At 47.1% G+C, this 26,884-nt stretch overlaps 1 protein-coding gene across 1 annotated transcript; it reads right to left on the bottom strand.

The window, feature by feature from the left end:
• Nucleotides 1-1,299: 1,299 nt before the first annotated feature.
• rdh14a (retinol dehydrogenase 14a) lies at nt 1,300-15,956 on the bottom strand. The gene is made up of 2 exons (XM_038800140.1): nt 15,574-15,956; nt 1,300-2,438 (listed from the first exon to the last, which is right to left on the bottom strand). Exons 1-2 carry the CDS (start codon nt 15,913-15,915, stop codon nt 1,824-1,826), a joined length of 957 nt encoding a protein of 318 aa, XP_038656068.1. The 5' UTR covers nt 15,916-15,956; the 3' UTR covers nt 1,300-1,823.
• Between the last annotated feature and the right edge of the window lie 10,928 nt (nt 15,957-26,884).

Genomic DNA, 26,884 nt, shown 5'->3' with positions numbered 1-26,884 from the left:
ACCAACACTTGCCAGTCTTTGCACATATGCAGTTTATCCAACTGTTATGGGACACAGAAGTGACAATGTAACGTCACAGTGTCTAGAAGCTATCCTTGTTTTCAGACGCTAATATCATTTTTTATTCTGTTTGTGCATTTTATATTAATTGTATGACAAAGGTGTTTTTAATGTTCACGTTAACATTCCACACGTACAAAGAATTAGTCAAAACAAGGTACTCGGAATGTTACTGTGCTTTGAAGATGCTAATTACCACAGATGTCAACATACAAGTAAGCCTTTGAAGCCTCGAAAAACGGGGGTCGACCTCTACGCCGAAATATAAAAGTGAACTGCTGAAGTGGATGCTGGTTGTCCCCATTTTGAAATGTGATCAGTATTCGACATAGAGTGGCAGGTATTAAAACTACAGCATCAACACAACAGCCCATATTGGCTACTCAATCCCGTGCACAGAGCTATGAATGACCAATTATTATAATATACATTTATGGGGTGAAAATTTGAGGCTGACTGCTAAAATCAGTATAGCATGTCGTGGCTGAAAAGGTATTTCAACTTATATACTGAGTATACGCAAAAGCATTTATTTTGGGCCCAGAAAGTTGAGTTGTCTTATATAAGGACTAAACTTGTACATCATGATTTAGGGTAATTTTGAGCCATTCAATCTACTTGACTGGGTGATATCTTTCAACTTTAGCACTTCTCCATTTACAAAGTATATTGTTTAAACAACAATATGATAAGATGCTTTGAGCAAAATATTACTACAACACTGTACGAACCACCTGGGGTTTGTGATCTATATCGCATTTTGGGATATTTCCCATTGCAGAGCAATTGCCCAAAGGATGATTGAACTTCCCATGCAACTGCCATTTATTCCTTATCTGGGAACATCTGGGGAGGGAGGGAAGGGTGTGGGTTCCCCAGGGCACCTTTGAGACACCCCCTGATACACTGCCGAGGAGCTCAGAGATTACCGCCCATTAACTTCCCAACTGCATCACCTCTTTTGTGCCTGCATACCAAAGGATCTTTGAACTCCCATATGTTTCTCAAGCACAGATGGTGGTCCTTATTCTTTTTCTTTTTTATAGATGGTCAAAACATAATCTTCTTGGTAGCCTGATTGAATCAAGGTAATTGCTTTAATCCTTCAAATACATCAGTAAATTCCAATTCTTGTGAAAAAGTTATATGGACACAATCTTGAAATATTAAACTTTTAAACTTCTGAAGCTATTCCTAAAATAGTTTTTATATTAAAGAACAAAACAGCAGGCTTCAATATTAGTTTTCAGGAATCGTATTTATTTGCTAAGTGTTACAAAATGCAAAGTAATTTAAGTCCTTTAAATTATGCTGCAGTGGGTCAAATTTACCAGGTAGCTCCAATAAAGTATCAATTAAACAGGACCAGGCATTTCCATTACATAATACGATAACCCTTCCTTTTAAAAGAGTTAAGTTTGGCAAAGAGGTTTAGGGTTGCCCTTTGCCCTGCAGAAATACAATGGTTGTCGTGGGGGAATGGGACTCATTAACAAAAGGCAAATAACACCCACGTTAATTGTTGCAAACCAGGAAACAGCAATTTTGAATCCTATGGAGAAAACCAGTCGTATCAAAAACGGCACTTTCCAACAACTTACTGTCTAACCGCAAACTTTAAAATATATTCTGGGCTGTGCTTACTGATATAACGATTGTTTTTCACAGACAGCAAAATGTATTCAGCTAGACAATAATTCACACAAAATGTCTGTTTGCATTTCAGGTAATAGCTTTGCAGAATATTTACAGCACTTTAGTGGTTACATTAGTCCCACCATACTCTCACTCATATCCCACAGTTTCCTTGCAACTGCGTCGTCCATTGCTTTAGGTAATAATTCCTCTTGTTTGCAGTCTCCAAAATATTTCCCTGACACCCCTTTAACTTCTGGAGAGGTAGCCAGGTAAAGTGTGGTCTGCGCTCCTTGTTCTGGTGTTTTAAAGAATGCCCAGGAGACCACCTTGAAAACCGGCAATCCAAGTAATGGGATATTGATGTGTCTTCCCAGGTTTGTGCGCACAATGCCTGGGTGCAGTACATTTGCAGTGACACTAGTCCCTGTCAGCTGTCTGGCCAGTTCGTGAGTGAACAGGATATTGGCCAGTTTACTCCTGCTGTAACCAAAACTTTTGTTGTAGCTTTTTTCACTGTTCAGATCATCAAAGTTGATTTCACCGTACTTGTAGAGCTTGGAGGATACCACCACGATCCTGCTTGGGGCAGAGCGCTTGAGGAGGTCAAGGAGGAGATTGGTCAGAAGGAAGTGCCCCAGGTGATTCACTCCAAACTGCATTTCAAAGCCATCCTCGGTTTTCATGTAGGGACACTGGAAGATTCCTGCATTGTTGATCAGGACATCTAGCCGTGGTTCTTCCTTTTTTTTGGGGGGGGGGGGGGGGGGGGGAAGAAGTTATTAAAATAAACTTTTGATCCACTACTATGATGCATTATTCATAAACAATTAAAAACAATTGGAAGAAATAAGAATCATCTACCCTCTGCAAGGTTATTAATAATGTTACTTAAATAAGAAATACTTTGCAGGTTGCTCTTGTATTGCAAATGCAGTTTAAAAAAAATAACTATGGAAAAGCCCTCAGAAGAATGGGAATTCACTGCAGGACCCAACACAAGCTGGGTTTTACTTGGATACATCTCTAGTTTTGAATCTATTAAAGTTCATAATCAAATAATGCTACATGTGGTAGGATGGATGGAAAATGGAAACAAACCAAACAAAAAAGATTTTTAAAAGCAAAAATGCAAGCTTATGTAGGATTGAAATATACATGGACACAAACGAAAAGCCCTCAATAAAATACCCAACAACTCTTTGGAAAGTGTTCAAACAGTTAATAAAGACATTGTAATCGCTTCTCGGCCTTTCGGCTAAGATAGAGCGTGAGGTCAGGTGTAATGCCTGGATCGGGTATGTCTCTCTTGTGGGAACCAGGAACTGCATTCAATTTAAATTGGTTTTTGGAGCAGGCAAGGAGCTGGATTAGGGGTTTGCCCCTGTCCACACTCTGAACCCTGGCTTTGTAACTCTGATGAAGTAATTTAAAAAAAAGACATTGCAAATATGACAGATTCAACAAATGGCAACCAACGAGTACCGTTACTATCATCAGATAATAAGGTCTCCCAAATTGCTTAAATGCGAGCATCACAGTTCAAATACTATGTAACCACTCTTGATTCTGGTCTTCTGTCTTGACTTTAAAGGAAAAAACTGTCACCTTAAAATCATAGAATTTATTTTACAGTGCAGAAGGAGGCCATTCGGTCCATTGAATCTGCACCGGCCCTTGGAAAGACCAAGTCCATACCTCCAACCTATCCCCACACCTTCACTCTATCCCCGTTACCCCACCTAACCATTTTTGGACACTAAGGGCAATTTAGCGTAGCCAATTCACCTAACCTGCACATCTTTGGACTGAGAGAGGAAACTGGTGCACCCGGAGGAAACCCACGCAAACACAGGGAGAACGTGCAGACTCTGCACAGACAGTGACCCAAGCGAGGAATCAAACCTGGGACCCTGGAGCTGTGAAGCAACTGTGCTAACCACTGTGCTACTGTGTTGCCCAAAATTTGTCTTAAATATTGAAAAAGTGCAACTGGCCTCGCCCATTCTAAACTTCCTACTTCACCATTAGTAAAAAAAACTTCATTCTAATCTTACCAAGACTTACCCAACTCAGACATGCCAACTCTCATGAATTTTTCATGGGAGATGTGATTCCTATGTCAAATTCAGCCTCAGTCATGACCTTGCGAGAGGGCTCGGAAAATTCAGGAATTTTTAGCAGTCCTTCTCTGTATATGCACCCAATCCCGCAAGTGCACCTAGACTACAGATAGGCAACTACAGAGGAAGCCAGAAGAGGGGACTGCCAAAGCACATTGCTTTGTTGGGCCTGAAGCCAGTGAAATAGCCTCTCACAGAGATTTCCATCTTTTCCAGTTATTCAATGTTGCTTTCTGTGACTGCCTGAACCCCTTAATGAAGTTTTCAGAGATTCAGACTCACGTTGTGAAATGGCCCGTACATGGTCACAGATCAGAGTTGAGTCCTCACCTTCCACTGTTCAGCTCAGAATCCTTGACCTCAGTAACTTACCAGAAGCAATAAAGAGCCAGAACATTTCTTCACCATCAAACTAAGAATCCCTTTCCATTTCCCCATTACCTCCTCCCTTAGACACTACAGACTTTAAATATCCAAACTCTCCAACATCCGAGTTCTATATCTTTATAGTAGGCTCCTGCTCTGTTCAACCCTGGTCTGGTTTGCAGTGTAGACATGGCTCCTTCTCCAAGGTGCTTCAATTTGCAGAAAGCAAGCACGGTTTCTTTGAATCAATGGTGATTGGGGAGAGAGGAGTTAGTTCCTACATAACATATATTTGAAGAGAAAGTGGCAGGGCAATGGGGAAAGTGCAGGGATGTGAAACAAACTGGACAGCCCTGCGCCAACTTGGATTAATAGCAGGCCTTTTGAAAAAAAAAAACACGTTTTTGTAAAGGAGTTTCAGATGCAATCATGTAGATTTTGTAAAAATCTCTGACCTGCGAGAGATTAAATAAGCCATAAATGAGGCTTGTATACCACTGTCAACCTACATTGGTTCACATTTGAAATTAAAAACATGGGGCGGGATTATCTGTCCCACTGCACCCATTTTCTGGTGCGGCGCCCACCCCCCCCCACCAGCAGCGGGATTCACTGTCCCAGCAGCCAGCTAATGGGGTTGCCCAGTGTGGGTACTTCCGCACTGTCTGCAAATACTTGGGCATGAGTGTGCTGCCGGCGAAACAGAAGATCCCACCGGCAGAGAAACCAGAACCATATCTTTATACTAAATCTCTTGATTTTTAACAGTTATATCTTGGTTTATGAAACAGGTTACTAACGTCTCAGGTAAAATGAAATTGGCTGTCAAAATTAATAATAATAATCATTATTAGTGTCACAAGTAGGCTTACATTAACACTGCAATGAAGTTACTGTAAAAAAAAACCCTAGTCGCCACATTCCGGCGCCTGTTCGGGTACAACAGTGGGAGAATTCAGAATGTCCAAATTACCTAACAGCATGTTTTTCGGGACTTGTGGGAAGAAACCAGAGCACCCGCAAGAAACCCACGCGGACACGGGGAGAACGTGCAAACTACGCACAGACAGTGACCCAAGTGGGAATCAAACCCGGGTCCCTGGGTCTGTGAAACAACAGTGCTAACCACTGTGCTACCATGCCGCCCATATTAAACTGCAGGAAGCAGTTGATAAGCTACAAAGAACACCAACAAGTGACCCACTCTAGACTAAAATGTAGCCTAATGGTCATCTCCCTACAAGCAATTCTCAACAGGCTACAAAAGATCAACTGCAACTGGTAATTTCAGTCAGTGGGGTATGTCATTGGGCAAGCCTTTCGGCTAAGTGGAATACTGTTATGACTGAAGGGAGACATGAGAGTGGGAGTGGAGGGTAATATAAACTTTAACCAGGCATAATCCATTTGACCTCCATGATACTACCCCCTCATTATAAGCCAGGGCTTGTCTGTTTCGAAAGCAGTGCGATGTGACAAAAGGCTTAATATCACTGAGACAAGAAAAGATTTGTAGCCACGAAGAAGCTCAGAAAAAGTAAACCTTTAAGGTATACAGGAAAATAAACAGAGGTGTGCAACTAAATTATGTCTTGCTGTCTTGGCTATGGATTAACAACTGACCCCAGCTTTAAATAGCTGGTACTATGGAGTCCACGTGCACATATAGAAGGGAATAGAATGTCCTTCACAGTTAAGACTCTGTGGTTCAGCATTTTGTGTTTTTACTGACTGCAGTACTGAAACTAACAGAGAACAAGCTGCAACACAGCGTTGCCAATGGTGCTGAAGTTTTTAATAGAACCCTACATACCCAGCAACTGGAAAATGCTGAGAGCTGATAGAATCAAGAGTTCACACAAAGAAAAGCAGAACAAAGGGATTAAGAGGATTACTGACGATGTTAAAAGAAAAAATTCTGCTCAATGACAGCTGCATCTATAGAATAATATTGTAACTGTCACTTGATTTAAATTACAAAATCACCTTTTCAGAGCTAGTATCTGAAACATGTGCTTCTGTAATATATATATAGATTAAAACAGAGCAGACTGACTAATAGATTTCAGAAATATAAAATCCTAATCTGTTAAATAATTAAGTGTGCAATCCTGTTTTATAAACTAAATAGACTTTTTATTCAACGGGACATATCTTATAAAGGTCCTGTAAAAGCCCTTTTACTTAGTAGCTCCCTGCACCACAGGACAGTTCCCTTAGACTGGAAGCAGGATAATTTTATCTCGACATTTAAAAATAGAGAAAGGACCTGGTTAATTCCAAGTTCATTAGTTTGACACAAATAATGGGGAAAATCCTCAAGGGAATCATGAGTGATGTGATATATGACCACTTACAATCAGAAGGACATATTAGGGAACCAAACAAAGTTTCGAAAAACATCGTGCCTTATAATTTTGATTGTTCTTTTTGAGTAGGTCAGCAATTGAGGTGGATGAGGGAAGCCGAGTCGACATTGCATACAAAATACATTTGGCAAGACACTTCACAAGAAACATCTCTATGTGGTCAAAGCCTCTGGTATTTTAAACATTGGCCCAATAACTTCTGTGTTCTCCAGCTTCTCATTTAGGAGGTACCCAATGATGTGCTGGGAATCCCTCTAGAAAGTCCCACGTAAGGGTTTACCCAGCAATTGCCCAGAAGTGCTAACTTACCCTGGGCAACTATACTGGGCTGGGAACCATCTGACAGAAACAATTTAAATTAGCAAGCGGTTCTGCCACTTGTACCTGGATAGTTATCTGAATGAGTTAGAGGGAAAATAAATCACTTTAACTCCAGAGTAACTACTTTAAAAAAATGTTTTTATTGGTTTTCACATCTTATATTTCACAATTTCATTCATAACATATATGTTGCATAACCTCGCAAAAAAAGGAAAATAAAAAAGACAATGACAAACAGAAATCAGCACACATATTTACAGGCAATTGTCTTCTCTCCCGCTGTGGCCGTGGTCCACCTTTGTCGGCCTATGTCTGTTATAATCACCAATGTGTGCTGAGCACGTATTTACAGGTGTCTATACACAGTTTGATTTGGGTTTCAGCTTGCCCTCGGGACCTTCCCCTCCGACTTTGTCTGCTGTTCCTCTCGTCTACTTTGTGTGCCGTTGCTCCCTGCCCTCCCTCTCTTCTTTTCCCCCTTAGTCCCGTGGCTTGTTTGTACCCCTCTCCCCACTCTACTGGTTGCTGGCTACAAACAGATCTTCGAACAAGTTGGTGAACGGTTTCCACGTCCTTTGAAAGCCATCTTCCGACCCTCGGATGGCAAATTTTATTTTCTCCAGCCTGAGAAATTCCACCAGGTTGAACAGACAGCCTTCAGCTTTAGGTGGTGCTGATCGCCAGCCGAGCAGGATTCTCAGGCGGGCGATCAGGGAGGCAAAGGTCAGGGCGTCAGCCCTCCTCCCCATAAATAGTTCTGGCTGATCTGAAACCCCGAAGGCCGCCACTTTTGCGGCTTGACTCCACCCTCACTCCCACAACCCTGAGTATGGTCTCAAAGAGGCCATGTTTAATCCGGACAAATATGAGGTAATGCATTTTGGTAGGTCTAACATAGAGGCGAAATATACCGTAAATGGTAAAACTCTTAGGAATATAGAAAGTCAGAGAGATCTGGGAGTGCAGGTCCACAGATTTTTGAAAGTGGCAACACAAATGGACAAGGTAGTCAAGAAAGCAGGTAGAATGCTTGCCTTCATTGGAAGGGGCATAGAGTATAAAAACTGGCAAGTCATGCTACAGTTGTATAGAACATGGGTCAGGCTGCACTTGGAATATTGCGCACAATTCTGGTCGCCACACTACCAGAAGAATGTGGAGGCTTTGGAGAAGGTGCAAAGGAGGTTTAACAGAATGCTGCCTGGTCTAGAGGGTGTTAGCTACGTGGAGAGGCTGAATAGACGCAAACTATTTTTATTAGAAAGACAGAGGTCGAGGGTGACCTGATAGAGGTCTCCAAGATTATGTGGAGCATGGATAGAGTGATGAGCAGGCACTCTTTCCAAGGGTGGAAGGGTCAGTCACCAGGTGGCATAGGTTTAAGGTTTGTGGAGCAAAGTTTAGAGGAGATGTGCAACGCAGGTTTTTACGCAGAGGGTGGTGAGTGCCTGGAACGCATTGCCAAGGGAGGTTGCAGAAGCAGATACATTAACGGCGTTCAAAAGGCACCTTGACAAACACATGCAGAGGATGGGTATAGAGGGATAAAGCACAAGGAAGTGCTGAAGGTTTTGGCAAAGGTTGGTATCAGGCTTGGAGGGCTGAAGGGCCTGTTCCTGTGGTATTTTGTTCTTTGAATGTCGTCCAGGATCCAACAAGTCTGGGGCCAGCCCAGAACACACAGTTGTGGCTGTCTGGACCTCTCTGGCACCATTTGCATTTGTCCTCCAACTCCGGAAATAACCCACTCATTCGGGTTCTGGTTAGGTGTGCCCTGTGCACCAACTTTAGCTGCGTTAGGTTCAAACATGCACACGTGGAGGTGGAGTTGGCCCTCTGTAGCGCTTTGATCCAGAGTCCTCCTCCTACTTCTATGCCTAGTTCTTCCTCCCATTTTTCCCTTATCTCGTCCAGGGGGGAGTGTACCTCCTCCAACAGTCGCCGTACAGGTCCCTACAGTTTCCCTTCCCTAGGACGTCCACATCCAGCAGTTTCTTGATTAGTGAATATCTTGGTATCTGGGGCTACGTCTTTGTTTCTTTACGGAGGAAGTTTTTGACCTATATGTGTCTTAGTTTGTTTCCTTCCGGTAGTTGGTACCACTCCGTGAGTTCCTCCAAGGTCGCTACTCTATCGTCTATGTATGTGCCCCTAACCACGAGTGTCCGTTCATCCTGCCTCCACCTTTTGAAGATTGTGTCCATTGTTGTGGGAGTAAACCTGTGGTTGTTCCAGATCGGGGCCATAGCGGACATTTCGGTTAGGCCCAAAGTGTTGTCTCATCTGGTACCACGTTCGGAATGTGGCTACTACATTGAGCTTCTCATGTACTTGGTCGGGTGGGGGGAGGGGGGGGGAAGAGTGTGGTTGTGACTAAGGCTCGGAGGGATGTCCTTGTGCAGGAACTCTCCTCCACCTTCACCCATTCTGCTCCCGTTTCCTTCACCCATCCCCACTCTTTCTGCTGTGGCTGCTCATTGGTAGAATTGCTTTGGGAGGGCCTGACCTTTTTTTGAATCCTTGGGTTTCTCTCCACCACCTCCCCTCCCTAACACATACAAACAGCATGATTAGCTTGTCTACTGCATTTAAAAAGGCCTAGGGGATGTAGAGCGAGAGGGATCTGAACAGGTAGAGGAACCGGAGCAGTGAGATTTTAATCGTCTGCACGATCCATGCCAGTGACAATGGGAGTGAGCCCCACCTCTGCAGGTCCCTTTTGGCTTCCTCCACCAGGCTCGTCAGGTTCCATTTGTGGATCCGTGTCCAGTCGTGGGCTATCTGGTTCCACAGGTAGCGGAATTTGGTCTGAGCTTGTTTGAACAGCAGTCCCCCAGCCTTTCCCCGTCTGCACCCCGGACTGCACCCCCATCTAAAGTATTCTCTCCCCATCGCCAGGCACCCTCTCCCCTGTGGGGGATATGCTAACCCCCCCCCCCCCGGGTTGATCTATACCACCCCGACTGATGGGTGTCTATTCCCCTTTTCTCCTCCTCACACTCTCCTGTGACCTACTGCACTTGCCCCCTCCTTTCTGAGGCTCAGCATCAGAACTTGAGATGAGACGGTTCAGTCCCACGCAACCTCCGTCGTTCCAGTGAGAACCGAGTTTATTCAACCGCTCCTCATAGCTAATGCCCTCCATACCAGGCAACATCCTGGTAAATCTCTTCTGCACCCTCTCCAAAGCCGCCTGTTCCTGTGCTGTACTTTTCTTTGTTCTTTGTTCTAAAGGGCTGCCTTGGCTTTTCAAATCCACCCAGGACAGGTCTGCTACAATGTCTCGGCACACCCGGATCCCTCCCTATTACAGGACCTCGTATGTCTTAGTTTAGGATCTTTCCCATTCTTGGTACAGGCTTCGCAATGATGGCTGCGGCTATTCCCCGGCCTCGGGCAACTTCTGAGGTTTTGGGGAAGCTTTCCCTTCCAACCAGTCTGCCTAGCAACTGAGCCACGTAATTGGTAAAGATCCTGCCCTCAGTTTCCTCCGGTAGGCCCACAATGGGGAGGTTCAGGCGGCATGACCGATTTTCTTGGTCCTCGACCCTTAGTGTCCCTTGCGTCGCTACCATCCTTGCCATCTCCGTCTCCAGCGAGGCGATTCAATTGATCTGGTCGGTTGTGGACTTCTCCAGCTCGCTGATCGTCGCTTCCTGCGGTTCAAACCGCCTTTCCGTCTTTTTAGCATCACTTGCAGGGTGACCAGCATCTCCCCAACCGTCACTTTCACCGTTGCCATCATTTCCAGTTGGAAGATTTGAAGTTTGAACTCTTGAAGTTCCTGCGTTAAGAACTCTCTCCTTTCGATCATGGGGAGGTAGCGGCACATGATTCGGCAGTCCTTCCCGCTCAGGTATGGCCGTGACCTCATCGCCACATGTGTTTGCCATGGTCTCTGTCTTTCTCTTCAGGTTCTTACCACCTTTGCCATCTCTTTGGCTCCTAGGGTTGCTGCTAATTGGCATGTTTCCGTTATCTTGCTGGTGTTGGAGGAGGATGAGATATTCCCAGATTTAGCGGGCTACTTTGGGTTAAAAGTGCCTGAATTCGAGTTTCCAGGAAAAGAGCCATCTTTTGTGCATCCGCTCACCACATCCCCGTCACCGGAAGTCCAGAGTAGTTTTTTTAAAAACTCAGACCCAGTCTCCCCCCCCTCCCCCACGGGGAATTCACCTACCCGAATCCACCACTATCCCTGGCCTGAACCCCTCGTCCCTCCCGACCTGATTCCCCCTCCCTCCATCCCGGACTGACCCCCTCCTCTCCCTCCCTCCTGGACTGACGGCTCCTCTCCCTCCCTCCCAGACTGATACCTCTCTCCCAAACTAATTCCCTCCCAGTCTGACGGAGTCCCCTCCCGCCCAGACTGACCCCCGCCCACTCCTGGATTGACCTCCCTCCCTCCTGGCCTGACCCCCCCCCCCTTACCCTACCCCAGACTGACCGCCCTCCCCTTCTCCTGGACTGCCCCCACCCCCCATGCATTCCCTAAACTTTATAACTTACCTGCGCCCTGCAAATTGTCCCTTTAAACCTCCCTTTTACTGCAACTGCTGCTACAAAGAGGAGTGACTTACCTCTCTGCGCCCGTTCGTCCATGACCATCCTGCTGGGGGGCCCACTTCGTTGCTCCTGTCTATCCCAGTCTGAGTGAGGAACGTTGGGCAAGACAGGGGCTGAGGACTTACCTGAGCACAGGTAAGTCTGGCAGGAGTGGCAATCCGATGGAGATTGCCACTCTGCAGTTATGGCCCATTGAGATCGGCAACTTTAGGTTTTGACCTTTCTCCCCCATCTTATATCCTCCTTTCTTCTCTTTTATGATATATTCCATACACGTATTGTCTCGATGCAAAACACCCCCTCCGCCTCACACCAGGCATCTGTCATTTGTTCTTAAAGTTACTACTTTTTGTTGCAGTTTCTTTTGCTCTAACGTTCTGCCTCCTTTCAATTCCGATAAAGCCGAAACATAAACTCTGTTTCTCCCTGATGGATGATGGCACACCTGATGAGTTTTTCCAGCTTCCTCTATTCTTGTTTCTGCTGTTAGTCGTGGTTATTGAGTTGGATTGAGAACATTTTGGAAATACAAGTCCATCTACATCAACTTAGTGCCTGTGGTCTTCCAACTGGTGGTGTTCTAGAGGGATCGGTATTGGGACTGTAGCTCTTTAGAGTTTTTATTAATAATCTCGATATAGGTATCAGAAGCATGATCTTCAAATTTAAAAATTATAATCATAGAATTTACAGAGAAGGAGGCCATTCGGCCCAACAGGTCTGCACCAGCCCTTGGAAAGAGCACCCTAATAAAGCCCCTGCCTCCACCCTATCCCCATAACACAGTAACCCTATCTAACCTTTTGGACACTCGGGGGCAAGCTAGCATGGCCAATCCACCTAACTGTGGGAGGAACCCGGAGGAAACCCATGCACACACAGGGAGAACATACAAACTCCACAGTCACCCAAGGCCGTAACTGAACCCAGGAGGAGCTGTGAGGCAGCAGTGCTAACCACTGTGCCACAAACATTGTGACTGTCAAGACAATTGACACTGCTGGAATACTTCAGCTAGATCAAGGTTTATTGTGAATTAAGCTCATGACAGGCAAACAATGTTTAATTTGGAAACGTATGATGTTACATATGTGGGAAGGTCAAATATTTTGTTCTCCTTACATGATAGGTGATATTGAGGCTTTGGAGAGGGTGTATATTTTTCAGTATAAAGCATTTTAGTTAGTAAAACAGATTAAAAGAGCTGGAACATTACACTTAAAAGATAATTTGGGGATAATTTGTTCAATATTGATATGATGATTGTGCTGGTGTCGACATTTTGTTCCAACTAAATAGCACAGGGAGGATCAGGGGGTTACAAATTAAAATTGTGTGAGGCCAGATCTAGGTTAGACATCAGGAGGCGTTCTTTCCCAAAGAATAGTCAATCTCTGGAGCCGGCTGAAGGTTAGTCCAGTTTGTACATAATCACATGCCTGGGTTATTCCCCCAGTATTCAGTTGGTTATCATCAGGCTGATTATTTTTCCCAGTCTCTATTTTTGGTTACCACGTGCTGGATAATAAATGCAAGGACTAAATTAGTTATCTCTAGTTTTTACCCAAATTGGTTTTTTTCTTCAAATTCTGTTTTATTCCCAAATATGGTATTTAATAATAATAATTTTATTATTGTCACAAGTAGGCTTACTTTAACACTGCATTAAAGTTTCTGTGAAAAGCCCCAGGTCACCACATTCCGGCGCCTGTTTGGGTCACAGAGGGAGAATTCAGAATGTCCAAATTACCTAATAGCACGTCTTTTGGGACTTGTGGGAGGAAACCGGAGCATCAGGAGGAAACGTACACAGACATGGGGAGAACGTGCAGACTCGGCATAGATAGTGACCCAAGCTGGGAATCGAACCTGGGACCCTGGAGCTGTGAGGCAACAGTGCTAACCACTCCCGTGTATTTACCCCCCCCCCCCGGTCTCCCCCAGGTATTTACCCCCCCAACAACCCCGGGTATTTACCCCTCCCCTGGGCAATTAACCACCCTCCCCCAGGTACTTACCCCATCCCCTGGGTATTCCCCCTGGGTAATTACCCCCAACCCTTTGTATTTACCCATTCCCCTCTGGGTATATGCCCCACCCCGGATATTTAACCCCTCCTCCCCCGGGTATTTACCCCCTCCTCCCCATGGTTTTTATATCCTCCTCCCCCGGGTATTTAACACACTTCCCCAGGTATTTATCCCCCTCTTCCACAAGGTGTTTACCCCATCCACCAGGTATTTATCCCCTCCTCTGGGTATTTACCCGTTACCAGGGTATTTACCCCTTCCCCCTGGTATTTACCCCTCCCCCCAGTATTTACTCCCACCGGGTATTTACCCCCCTCCCCCGGGTATTTACCCCCCCCCCCCCCCGGGTATTTGCCCCCACCCCTCCCCCCGGGTATTTACCCACCTCCCCCCCGGGTATTTACCCCCCTCCCCCCGGGTATTTACCCCCCTCTCCCCGGGTATTTACCCCCCCCCCACCGGGTATCTCCCCCCTCTCCCCCCGGGTATTTACCCCCACCCTCTCCCCGGCTATTTACTTTCTCCGGGTATTTACCACCCCTTCCCCCGGGTATTTACCCCCCTGGTATTTACCCCCCCTCCCCCTGGGTATTTATCCCCCTCCCCCCTGGTATTTGCTCCCCCCCCGGGTATTTACCCCGTCCCCCGGGTATTTACCCCCCTCGCCCCGGGTATTTACCCCCCTCCCCCCGGGTATTTACCCCCCCCTCTCCCTGGGTATTTACCCCCCCCCCCCGCCCGGGTATTTACCCCCCTCCCCCCGGGTATTTACCACCCCACTCCCCCCGGGTATTCACCCCCCTCCCCCCGGGTATTTACCCCCCCCCCGGGTATTTACCCCCTCTCCCCCCGGGTATTTACCCCCTCTCCCCCGGGTATTTACCCCCCTCCCCCCGGGTTTTACCACACCCCGGGTATTTACCCCCTCCCCTCCCCCGGGTAGTTACCCCCTCCCCTCCCCCCGGGTATTTACCCCCTCCCCTCCCCCCGGGTATTTACCCCCTCCCCTCCGGGTATTTACCCCCTCCCCTCCGGATATTTACCCCCTCCCCTCCCCTCCCCCCGGGTATTTACCCCTCCCCTCCGGGTATTTACCCCTTCCCCCCGGGTATTTAACCCCTCCCCCCCGGGTATTTACCCCCTCCCCTCCCCCCGGGTATTTACCCCCTCCCCTCCCCTCCCCCCGGGTATTTACCCCCTCCCCTCCCCCCGGGTATTTACCCCCTCCCCTCCCCCCGGGTATTTACCCCCCCGGGTATTTACCCCCTCTCCCCCCGGGTATTTACCCCCTCTCCCCCGGGTATTTACCCCCCTCCCCCCGGGTTTTACCACACCCCGGGTATTTACCCCCTCCCCTCCCCCGGGTATTTACCCCCTCCCCTCCCCCCGGGTATTTACCCCCTCCCCCCCGGGTATTTACCCCCTCCCCTCCGGGTATTTACCCCTCCCCCCGGGTATTTACCCCCTCCCCTCCCCCCGGGTATTTACCCCTCCCATCCCCTCCCCCCGGGTATTTACCCCCTCCCCTCCGGGTATTTACCCCCTCCCCCCGGGTATTTACCCCCTCCCCTCCCCCCGGGTATTTACCCCCCCCGGGTATTTACCCCCCCCCCCCGGGTATTTACCCCCCTCCCTCCCCCCGGGTATTTACCCCCCCTCCCTCCCCCCGGGTATTTACCCCCCCCTCCCTCCCCCCCCGGGTATTTACCCCCCTCCCTCCCCCCCCCGGGTATTTACCCCCCCCCTCCCTCCCCCCGGGTATTTACCTCCCCCCCCTCCCCCCGGGTATTTACCTCCCCCCCTCCCCCCGGGTATTTACCTCCCCCCCCTCCCCCCGGGTATTTACCTCCCCCCCCTCCCCCCGGGTATTTACCCCCCCCCCTTCCCCCGGGTATTTACCCCCCCCCTTCCCCGGGTATTTACCTCCCCCCGGGTATTTACCTCCCCCCCCCCCCCCCGGGTATTTACCCCCCCCCCTTCCCCCGGGTATTTACCCCCCCCCCCTTCCCCCGGGTATTTACCTCCCCCCCCTCCCCCCGGGTATTTACCCCCCCCCTTCCCCCGGGTATTTACCCCCCCCCCCCCCCCCCCCCGGGTAATTACCTCTATGATCCTCTGACAGAAGCTCCTGACCGAGCGGAGTGAAGCCAGGTCCAGCTGGCGGACCAGCAGCTCCCCGGCTCCGCCTGTCTCCTCGCGGATGTCCTGGGCCGCCTGGGCCGCCGCCTTCTGGTCGCGGCAGGCCAGGATGACGCGGGCCTGGAGCCGGGCCAGCCCCGCCGCCGTGGCCCGGCCGATGCCGCTGTTGGCGCCCGTGACGATCACCGTGCGGCCGCGCATCGAGGCCGCCTCCGGGAGCGGGGCCGCAGCGCCCGACATGAACCAGCGCCACAGGGAGACGGAGATGGAGAGACCGGCCACCACCGACAGGCAGACGGCGAGCATCCGGAGGCCGGCAGTGCGCGGACCCTGGGGAAGCTGCAATACCGCACACCGCCAGCGGGGGTCAGTCTGACTGCAGTACCGCACACCGCCAGCGGGGGTCAGTCTGACTGCAGTACCGCACACCGCCAGCGGGGGTCAGTCTGACTGCAATACCGCACACCGCCAGCGGGGGTCAGTCTGACTGCAGTACCGCACACCGCCAGCGGGGGTCAGTCTCACTGCAGTACCGCACACCGCCAGCGGGGGTCAGTCTCACTGCAGTACCGCACACCGCCAGCGGGGGTCAGTCTGACTGCAGTACCGCACACCGCCAGCGGGGGTCAGTCTGACTGCAATACCGCACACCGCCAGCGGGGGTCAGTCTGACTGCAGTACCGCACACCGCCAGCGGGGGTCAGTCTGACTGCAGTACCGCACACCGCCAGCGGGGGTCAGTCTGACTGCAGTACCGCACACCGCCAGCGGGGGTCAGTCTGACTGCAGTACCGCACACCGCCAGCGGGGGTCAGTCTGACTGCAGTACCGCACACCGCCAGCGGGGGTCAGTCTGACTGCAGTACCGCACACCGCCAGCCGGGGTCAGTCTGACTGCAGTACCGCACACCGCCAGCGGGGTGGTCAGTCTGACTGCAGTACCGCACACCGCCAGCGGGGGTAAGTCTGCCTGCAGTACCGCACACCGCCAGCGGGGGTCAGTCTGACTGCAGCACCGCACACCGCCCGCGGGGGTCAGTCTGACTGCAGCACCGCACACCGCCAGCGGGGGTCAGTCTGACTGCAGTACCGCACACCTCCAGCGGGGGTCAGTCTGCCTGCAGTACCGCACACTGCCAGCGGGGGTCAGCCTGCAGCCTGGCTGCAGTACCGCACACTGCCAGCGGGGGCCAATCTGCAATCACCAGTCTGAGTGACAGGGCAGCATATATCAATCATTGCCCCAGATCCAAGGGTTTGTCTTGGCATTCCTGGGAGCTGAGAATCTTTGCAACCAAGGAGGATCATAACCTACAGATACAGAGCCATTCGGCATACCTTAGTACAAGACTCTGTTGCTTCTGCTGCACACTGGGGTTCATAAGATGGTGGGGCAGCTGCCAACACTGGCCCTCTCATTCATATTTCCATCCATGCATCTGGCAAAAGGGTTGCAGGGGGCTTGAGGACTAGGCCAGATATGTTATTTTGCAGCTTTCTTTACCAGCGCCTGCATGGCCTGTTTTAGAGTGAAACTTCGGCCTGACCCTAAACTTGATCCTGTGTGGGCCAGTTAAGTCAAAACAGGCGTGCATACTGACTGTGACCTTGATGGACTATCCCTTCTCAGCATGTTTGCAGGTTTTGACAAAATTGCCCCCACTTTCCTCATTCAGTGCCTCTTGCTGTTATTCAGGCGAGTGGGACTGCCCTGGCTTAGTCCCAACCTTTTCTTTGTAATTGTCCGCAGGAAATAGACAACAATGGCTTCTCTTCCCACTCACGTTCTGTTGCCTGTGGAGTTCATCAAGGATCTATTCTTGCGCCCACCCCATTTAATTCTCATCTTCATCCCACCTCTCAGAAAGACAATTCAAAAACATATCAGGTTTCGTATATATGCTTGTGACACTCAGCTCTATCTCACCACCTGCTCCTTGGATCCCTCAACTGTCTCCAAATTTGTTTTTCTTCATTTACGAGATATAGGTGTCACTGGCTAGATCAGCATTTATTACCCATCGTGGTTGCCCAGATTTCTTCAGACATCTTGAGACCAAGCCTGAAAGGGAAAGTGGGTGGAATGCTCTGACCTGCCAGCCGGCCAATGGGGTTTCCCATTGGGGGCAGCCCCACGCCACCGGGAAATCCCCAGGTGTGAGTGCGCTGTCGGCGTAACAGAGAATCCTGATAGCAGAGAATCCAGCTCCAAATATTCCAGGTACAAAACTGATGATCAATTTTCAGGGGCTACCTCCCTGGAAAATGTTGATTTTCTTTTACATTTTGAATTCTGGTTAGTTTTTCGCATTTATACACAGTGGAAACAAAATGAATCAGCTCAACTTCTCAAATGTTATCTCACAAACCCTTGCAACATCCAATTGCCATTGATCGTCATTTGGTTCATTCTGAAGGTCACACTGTTTCCCACCCAGGTCCTGGTCTTCCCAAAGATGCTCTCGCCTCCTGCTTGCACTATCCCAGTTCCTCCTGACAAGTATCTCCCTCTCCATCCTCAATTCAAGCTAGTACCTTTTGCTGAGAATTATACTCTGCCAATCAATCGAATCATGGCTGATCCTGAGTTTCAACTCCACTTTCCAGTTTTCTCCGCATGTCCCCTTGAATCTCTGAGGGAATAAAAATCTATCAAACCCAATGTTAAATATAAGGTGGGATTCTCCCAAAAAATGACTGGGTAAATTCTCTGTTTGGGAGACTATGGGCAGGACTCTCCGTTGCCCAATGCCAAAATGGGGAAAGGCGATCAGGTGGAGAATGGCTCCCGGCACCAAAATCGCAGCAGGTGGTGGTTTGATGCCGGGTCGCGATGCTCCGGCCCCCCCCCTCCAAATCAGCGTCATCGGGACATGCGACACGCGCAGTTGCAACTCCATTGGAATGCCATTGACGGGCCCATACACGATGGGATAAATAGCTGGCCTGTGATGCAGAACAAGGCAGCAGCGCCTCCCTAAACAGGCGCCAAAATGTGGCGACTAGGGGCTTTTCACAGTAACTTCACTGAAGCCGACTTGTGACAATAAGCTATTATTATTATATCCATGTGGAATTGCTTTAACGAGACTGTGATTGATAGCTTCCACACACACACAGCTGTCTGGATTGTTCAATTCATCTCCCTTCATGCTTGCGTGGATTTCAAGTAGTCAACTATGAAACTAACCGCAGTATTTATAAACATCTAGCTGTGGTTGACAGCTCCTGGACCACATCAAAGACAATTAACTGCTCTCACTTCCTATTTTTCTCTGCAGAAAGCACTTAACTGTCCAGGTTTGATTCCCAGCTTGGGTCACTGTCTGTGTGGAGTCTGCACATTCTCCATGTGTCTGTGTGGGTTTCCTCCAGATACTCTGGTTTCCTCCCACAGTCCAAAGATGTGCAGGTTAGGTTGATTGGCCACGATAAATTGCCCTTAGTGTCCAAAAAGGTTGGGTGGGATTGCTGGTTATGGGAATAGGGTGAAGGTGTGGGCTTCGATAGAGTGCTCTTTCCAAGGGCCGGTGCCGACTCGATGGGCCGAATGGCCTTCTTCTGCACTGTAAATTCTATGATCCTGAAATTATTTCAGAGGAGATGTGTGCCAGGACACTGCGCTTCGCAGCTGCTGCTTTCAGACATTGAGCTTGTCAATTAACAATTGTAAAAACCCTCCCCTTCCCCCCTGTTCCCTCCCACCCCCCCTGCTCTTCCCTCCCTCCCTTTTACAAATAGATGGGACCATTGTGTTTAAGTAAGAAAATATATTTTATTACAAGGAATTTTTTAAAATTACAGCAGTCTTATATCATTGTTCAGCTGATAAAGTTAAATGTTAACTGGTTTTGAATTTATAAAATTATTTTTGTTGAGGTTTCACATTAAACTTTACAAGCTTCTACAAATGTCTTACTGAAACATCAGAACACAACATTTAATTGAGATAATCATAAATAAATAAGACAATTGAAGTAAACAAGGCAGAAACATATTTAACATGATGGTACACTATTTAGCACTGCTGCCTCACAACACCAAGGACCCGTGTTCAATTCAGACCTTTGGTGACTGTGTAGTGTTTGTACATTCTCCCCGTGCTTTCTTAGAACCATGGAATAGAATCATAGAATTCTTACAGCGCATCAGCCCATCAAGTCTGCACTGACCCTCTGAAAGAGTTCCCTAGATGGGTCAACTCCGCCGCCCTATCCCAGAAACCTAACCTGCACATCTTTGGACTGTGAGAGGAAACCAGAGCACCCAGAGGAAACTCACGCAGACATGAGGAGAATGTACAAAGTCCACAGTCACCCATGGCCAGAATTGAACCTGGGTCCCTGCCACTGTGTTACAGCAGTGTTAACCACTGTTCTACTGTGCTGCCGCCATTTCCTCCGGGTGCTTCGGTTTCCACTCACAGTCCATAGATGTGCAGGTTAGGTGGATTAGCTTTGCTAAATTGCCCCCTTATGCCCAAAGGCTAGGTGGGGGTTACAGGATAGGGTGGGGCCTGGGTAGGGTGCTCTTTCGGAGTGTCAGTGCAGACTTGATGGGCCGAATGGCTTTCTTCTGCACTGGAGTGATTCTATGAACACTGATCAAAAAAAATCAGATGTTACAAGGAGAGTGACAGCAAAAAGCCCCGGGGCGCTTTTTAAAATCTTTTGACCATCATCCAAATTAAAACATACAAACATTTTTAAGCATGCCACAAGTAAAATCCTAAAATAATATAGTGCAGATTTAAATAGTTTCACAAATTTAAAACAACTAACCAAATCTATGTTCACTTATAAATAATTACCTTTAATCGTAAAAAATAAAATTAAAAATGACTTTAAAAGAATCAACAACAATAGTAATGTCTGTTTAAAAGACCAAAAAAAGCTATTTTAAAAATGTCTACATACCTTTAAAACATTTGTTAAAATAGTTGTCTTTTGTTTTCTATTTAAACCTGCTATTTAAATGCCTGCCCTCAATGGGCGTTCCCAAGTTGGCCGCATCTTAAGCGGGCGGGGCTGCACTCCTCCTGCACCGTGCTGGAGGCCTGAAGCTGCTGAAGCCAAAGGAAGGTTGGACGCATCATTGGAGCGGAGGTAAGTGTGCAGATTTCACTTTTAAAATCGACGACCCATGGCTTCCCGCCGCTAACCATTGTTCTCCCGTTGGAGATGAATTGAACCAGTTTTAAGCCCCCCTTATGGGATGTAATTCAGTGTTCCACGCCATGCAAATTTATGCATGGAGTGGAGACTCCAAGTGAACTTGCCTACATGATTCCTGGCCGCGGGGACCGGAGAATTACAGGTGGGTGGAGCATAGGGCATCGGGTTTGCTAAATAGATGGAAATGTGTCGTTACGGCTCATTTGCATTTATTTCCACGCTGCCGCTGGCGTGTGGCATGTAACTTGTTCATGCCGCATGCTAGCAGAGTTTGAAGCATCGCATTCGGGTCAGAGCCTGGCATCGATCCAGATTTTGTCCCGATGCCCGATTCTCTGTCCCATCGGGGAATGCATCCCGCACATCCCAGGACAGAGAATCCAGCCTTCTGTCTTCCCATTCTCTCTATTTTTCCAATCAGAATTCGACATTATTTTCTCACTCCGAGGGATGTTTATACTTTCAGACGTTCAGCCCCATTTGACTACGGATGATCCATAATCCAAGGTGCTATGCACCTGGTCAGCTTTCTTTTTTTTTAAATATAGATTTTTATTTGATTTTTCCATTTTTAAAGATATGGCACCAAAGAATAAAACTAAAGCAACTATCAGTGCAAAACAGGTACAATATAGGACAAGAATTGTTGCAAATATAGGAACAAAGACAAGATAAATTTAGAACATTATACTTAAGGAACAAAGAACAAAGAGAAAAGTACAGCACTTGAACAGGCCCTTCAGCCCTCCAAGCCTGCACCAATCATGCTGCCCATCTAACCTAAAACCTTCTACACTTCCGGGGCACCTATCCCTCTATTCCCATCCTAATCATGTATTAGTCAAGACTCCCCTTAAACGTCACTATCGTATCAGCCTCCACCACCTCCTCCAGAAGCGAGTTTCAGGCACGGGTGGGGCAGCACGGTAGCATTGTGGATAGCACAATTGCTTCACAGCTCCAGGGTCCCATATTCGATTCCCAGCTTGGGTCACTGTCTGTGCGGAGTCTGCACGTTCTCCCCGTGTGTGCGTGGGTTTCCTCCGGGTGCTCCGGTTTCCTCCCACAGTCCAAAGATATGCAGGTTAGTTGGATTGGCCATGCTAAATTGCCCTTAGTGTCCAAAAATTGCCCTTAATGTTGGGTGGGGTTACTGGGTTATGGGGATAGGGTGGAGGTGTGGACCTTGGGTAGGGTGCTCTTTCCAAGAGCCGGTGCAGACTCGATGGGCCGAATGGCATCCTTCTGCACTGTAAATTCTATGATTCACCCACTACCCTCTGTGTAAAAAACTTCCCTCGAAAATCTGTTAATTAATGGGTTAAGAGACATTCCAATTACTTGTCTCATTTATGTTAAGTATCCAATAATTTGCTTCTGAGCAGACCGTTGATGAAGAAAGCACACATGAAACTGGATATGGAACAGGATAAGGCAACAGTTTTTGGATAGACGGTGGACTTATAATTTACACAGTCGGTACACTATTGTATTCCATTACTGACAAATAATATTTCAAGTAGAGTTGTTAAGGATGTGTTAATGGTAGTTGAAAATGGCAGATAGACCGAATTACAAGCTAAATTCAGCTTTCGTATAGGCAGTACATGCAAAGAATTTATTGCAGATGGTTAGGGGATATAGTCCCTATCAATTAGAGTTTGGTAGAAATCCTAAAATTCCATCCATTTTGGATGACCAGCCTCCAGCTTGGGAAGGGACTACAATTAGCTCTGCCTTTGCTGAGCATTTAAATGCATTACACAGCAGTAGAAAAACTTTTTCTGAAGCAGAAGTCTCTGAAAGAATTTGCAGAACTTTAAGGCATAATTTACGGCCATCAAATACCATTTTTCAGCAAGGAATCATAGTTTACTATAAGAGAGCCAATTTTAATAAATAGAAAGGCCTAGGGAAGATCATAGGCATAGATGGCAAAACAATTATTTTGCAAATGGTAATCAAACTGTTAGGGTACATTCATCAAGGATAATGGGTACAGATTACAAATTTTCAAATTTAGACAGAGCAGACAGACATGACAAGGAACCAGGATCATCTGGTAGGAATGTATTACAGAACTATTATTACCAGTTAACTGATATAGACAGGGTTTCTGTAGAGGAGCACAACACTTCTGATGAATTAGAACAGGCCATTTTGCCAAAAGGACAACTGCCAATAGTTAGTACAAAAGTGACATACTTGCCTGAAGGGTCTCGTCAATCGAAGGATGCAACTGTTATTAGTAAAGCAGGGAAGGCCACTAGAAAGTATAAACATTGGTTGAATGTACAACATTCAGGGGAGGAAGTCAAGACAATGGATTGGGTACACAAAGTTCAAAAATGGAGGGCACAGAAACGCAGTGCCAGTTCAGAGAGTACAGAACAAGCTACCAGGCGGGAGAGGGGACAGAGTTTATCAAGCTCTCGGAACATGAGTAAGACTACGAATACTAATAGCCCACTTGCACGTGACATTTTGGTAACTTCCAATAAATTAGATGAAAAAGTTATCAAAGATGCCAAACAGCAAGAATTGCACAATTGGAGTGAATTTGGGGTATACACAGAAGATTAATTGGGCAAACTGAATTGGTTAGGTAGACAGACTAGACCGGATGTGAGTTTTGATGTCTGAGTTGTGTACAAAAATGAATGATACCAAAGTGGAAGACATAATAAGGGCAAATAAAGCATTGGTCAAACTAAAAATGCAGGAGTGTGTTTTGAGGTTCCCCGTTTTAGGTGACCTCAGGCACTTGAAACTCATAGTTTATAGTAATGGGGTTTCAAGCGCAGGAGGTTTTATAATTTTCCTTTGGGGGAACAATGGTAAATGTTGCCTTCTTGCGTGGGAAACAACGAAAATAAGGCGAGTAGTCAAAAGCACTTTGGCTGCTGAGACATTAAGCCTTGTAGAGGCGGTGGATATGGCCTTTTATATATCTCAGATATTGTCAGAAATTTTGGGAATAGTGGATTTGGGTCATATACCTATTGAATGTCACATTGACAATAAATCCCTGTGGGAAAATGTGCACTCTACAAAAAGTGAAAATGAAAAAAGGTTAAATGAATACTTTTCGTCAGTATTCACTCAAGAAAAAGATAATATTGTGGAGGAGAATGCTGAGACCCAGGCTATTAGAATAGATGGCATTGAGGTGCGTAGGGAAGAAGTGTTGGCAATTCTGGACAAGGTGAAAATAGATAAGTCCCCGGGGCCGGATGGGATTTATCCTAGGATTCTCTGGGAAGCCAGGGAAGAGATTGCTGAGCCTTTGGCTTTGATTTTTAGGTCATCATTGGCTACAGGAATAGTGCCAGAGGACTGGAGGATAGCAAATGTGGTCCCTTTGTTCAAGAAGGGGAGTAGAGATAACCCCGGTAACTATAGGCCGGTGAGCCTAACGTCTGTGGTGGGTAAGGTCTTGGAGAGGATTATAAAAGATACGATTTATAATCATCTAGATAGGAATAATATGATTAGGGATAGTCAGCATGGTTTTGTGACGGGTAGGTCATGCCTCACAAATCTTATCGAGTTCTTTGAGAAGGTGACTGAACAGGTAGACGAGGGTAGAGCAGTTGATGTGGTGTATATAGATTTCAGTAAAGCGTTTGATAAGGTTCCCCACGGTCGGCTATTGCAGAAAATACGGAGGCTGGGGATTGAGGGTGATTTAGAGATGTGGATCAGAAATTGGCTAGTTGAAAGAAGACAGAGAGTGGTAGTTGATGGGAAATGTTCAGAATGGAGTTCAGTTACGAGTGGAGTACCACAAGGATCTGTTCTGGGGCCGTTGCTGTTTGTCATTTTTATAAATGACCTAGAGGAGGGCGCAGAAGGATGGGTGAGTAAATTTGCAGACGACACTAAAGTCGGTGGAGTTGTAGACAGTGCGGAAGGATGTTGCAGGTTACAGAGGGACATAGATAAGCTGCAGAGCTGGGCTGAGAGGTGGCAAATGGAGTTTAATGTGGAGAAGTGTGAGGTGATTCACTTTGGAAAGAATAACAGGAATGCGGAATATTTGGCTAATGGTAAAATTCTTGGTAGTGTGGATGAGCAGAGGGATCTCGGTGTCCATGTACATAGATCCCTGAAAGTTGCCACCCAGGTTGATAGGGTTGTGAAGAAGGCCTATGGTGTGTTGGCCTTTATTGGTAGAGGGATTGAGTTCCGGAGCCATGAGGTCATGTTGCAGTTGTACAAAACTCTAGTACGGCCGCATTTGGAGTATTGCGTACAGTTCTGGTCGCCTCATTATAGGAAGGACGTGGAAGCCTTGGAACGGGTGCAGAGGAGATTTACCAGGATGTTGCCTGGTATGGAGGGAAAATCCTATGAGGAAAGGCTGATGGACTTGAAGTTGTTTTCGTTAGAGAGAAGAAGGTTAAGAGGTGACTTAATAGAGGCATACAAAATGATCAGAGGGTTAGATAGGGTGGACAGCGAGAGCCTTCTCCCGCGGATGGAGGTGGCTAGCACGAGGGGACATAGCCTTAAATTGAGGGGTAATAGATATAGGACAGAGGTCAGAGGTGGGTTTTTTACGCAAAGAGTGGTGAGGCCGTGGAATGCCCTACCTGCAACAGTAGTGAACTCGCCAACATTGAGGGCATTTAAAAATTTATTGGATAAGCATATGGATGATAAGGGCATAGTGTAGGTTAGATGGCCTTTAGTTTTTTTCAATGTCGGTGCAACATCGAGGGCCGAAGGGCCTGTACTGCGCTGTATCGTTCTATGTTCTATGTTCTAGACATCGCAAGTTTGAAGCAGATGTTGGACAGAGGGGAAATAGCAAAAAATTAAATGGGTCGACTGTAGCTATCAATTGTCAGACTGTTTTACAAAAAGAGGGGCTAGTTCACAGAAACGTTTGGATATTGTTAATGAACTGCGCCTGTTTTTTTTCTGACAAAAATGAAAAAAAGGGGGGAAATTGCATGTGTTTTTTTGAGTTTCTTGTAATTTTGTTTTCACCTAATTTTTTTTCTCCAAGGAAGGGGAGACTGAGAAGTAATAGGTTATGAGACATTCAAATTACTTTTCTCATTTATGTTAAGTATACAATAATTGACACTGATTATGTAAAGGAGCTTCAGGTGGCCTTTGTGTCAGGTGATGTAATGATAGAGTTCTGTTAAAAGTGAAATAAAGGTGTTTGTGAAAAGGAGCAGAACCTTTGTCTCTTTATACAACAGCAGTTAAATGTCTAACATCTCCTCTAAACTTTGCCCCTCGTACCTTAAACCTATGTCCCCTAGTACTTGACTCTTCCACCCTCAGAAAAAAACGTCTGAATATCCACTTTATCCATGCCCCTCATAATCTTGTAGACTTCTATCAGGTAGCCCTCAACCTCTGTCATTCCAGTGAGAGCAAACCAAGTTTATCCAATCGCTCCTCATACCTAATGCCCTCCATACCAGGCAACATGCTGTCCAAAGCCTCTAAATCCTTCTGGTAGTGTGGCGACCAGAATTGAATACTATATTCCAAGTGTGTCCTAATTAAGGTTCTATACAGCTGTAGCTTGATTTGCCAATGTTTACACTCAAAGCCCCGGCCAATGAAGGCAAGCATGCTGTATGTCTTCTTGTCTACCTTCTCCACCTGTGTTGCCACTTTCAGTGACTTATGGACCTGTACACCCAGATCCCTCTGCCTGTCAATACTCTTAAGGGTTCTGCCATACATTTAACAACAGTATTAAGACTTTCCAAAATGCATTACCTCACATTTGGCTGGATTAAACGCCATCTGCCATCTTTGTGCCCAAGTCTCCAACCAATCTGCTGTATCCTCTGACAGTCCTTATAACGATCTGCAATTCCACCAACCTTAGTGTCATCTGCAAACTTACTCATCAGACCAGTTATGTTTCCCCCCAAATCATTTATATATACACTACAAACAGAAAAGTACCCAGCACTAACCCAGGGGACCCCACTAGTCACAGCCCTCCATTCAGAAAAGCACCCTTCAACTGGTACCTTCTGTCTTCTATGAGCGAGATAATTCAGTAGCCACCTTGCCAGCTCACCTCTGATCCCATGTGACTTCACCTTCTGTAACAGGTGGAACTA

The sequence above is a fragment of the Scyliorhinus canicula genome, chromosome 6 (assembly GCF_902713615.1).
Source record: "Scyliorhinus canicula chromosome 6, sScyCan1.1, whole genome shotgun sequence".
Classification (NCBI taxonomy): Eukaryota; Metazoa; Chordata; class Chondrichthyes; order Carcharhiniformes; family Scyliorhinidae; genus Scyliorhinus; species Scyliorhinus canicula.
This window is presented reverse-complemented; position numbering and strand designations above follow the sequence as displayed.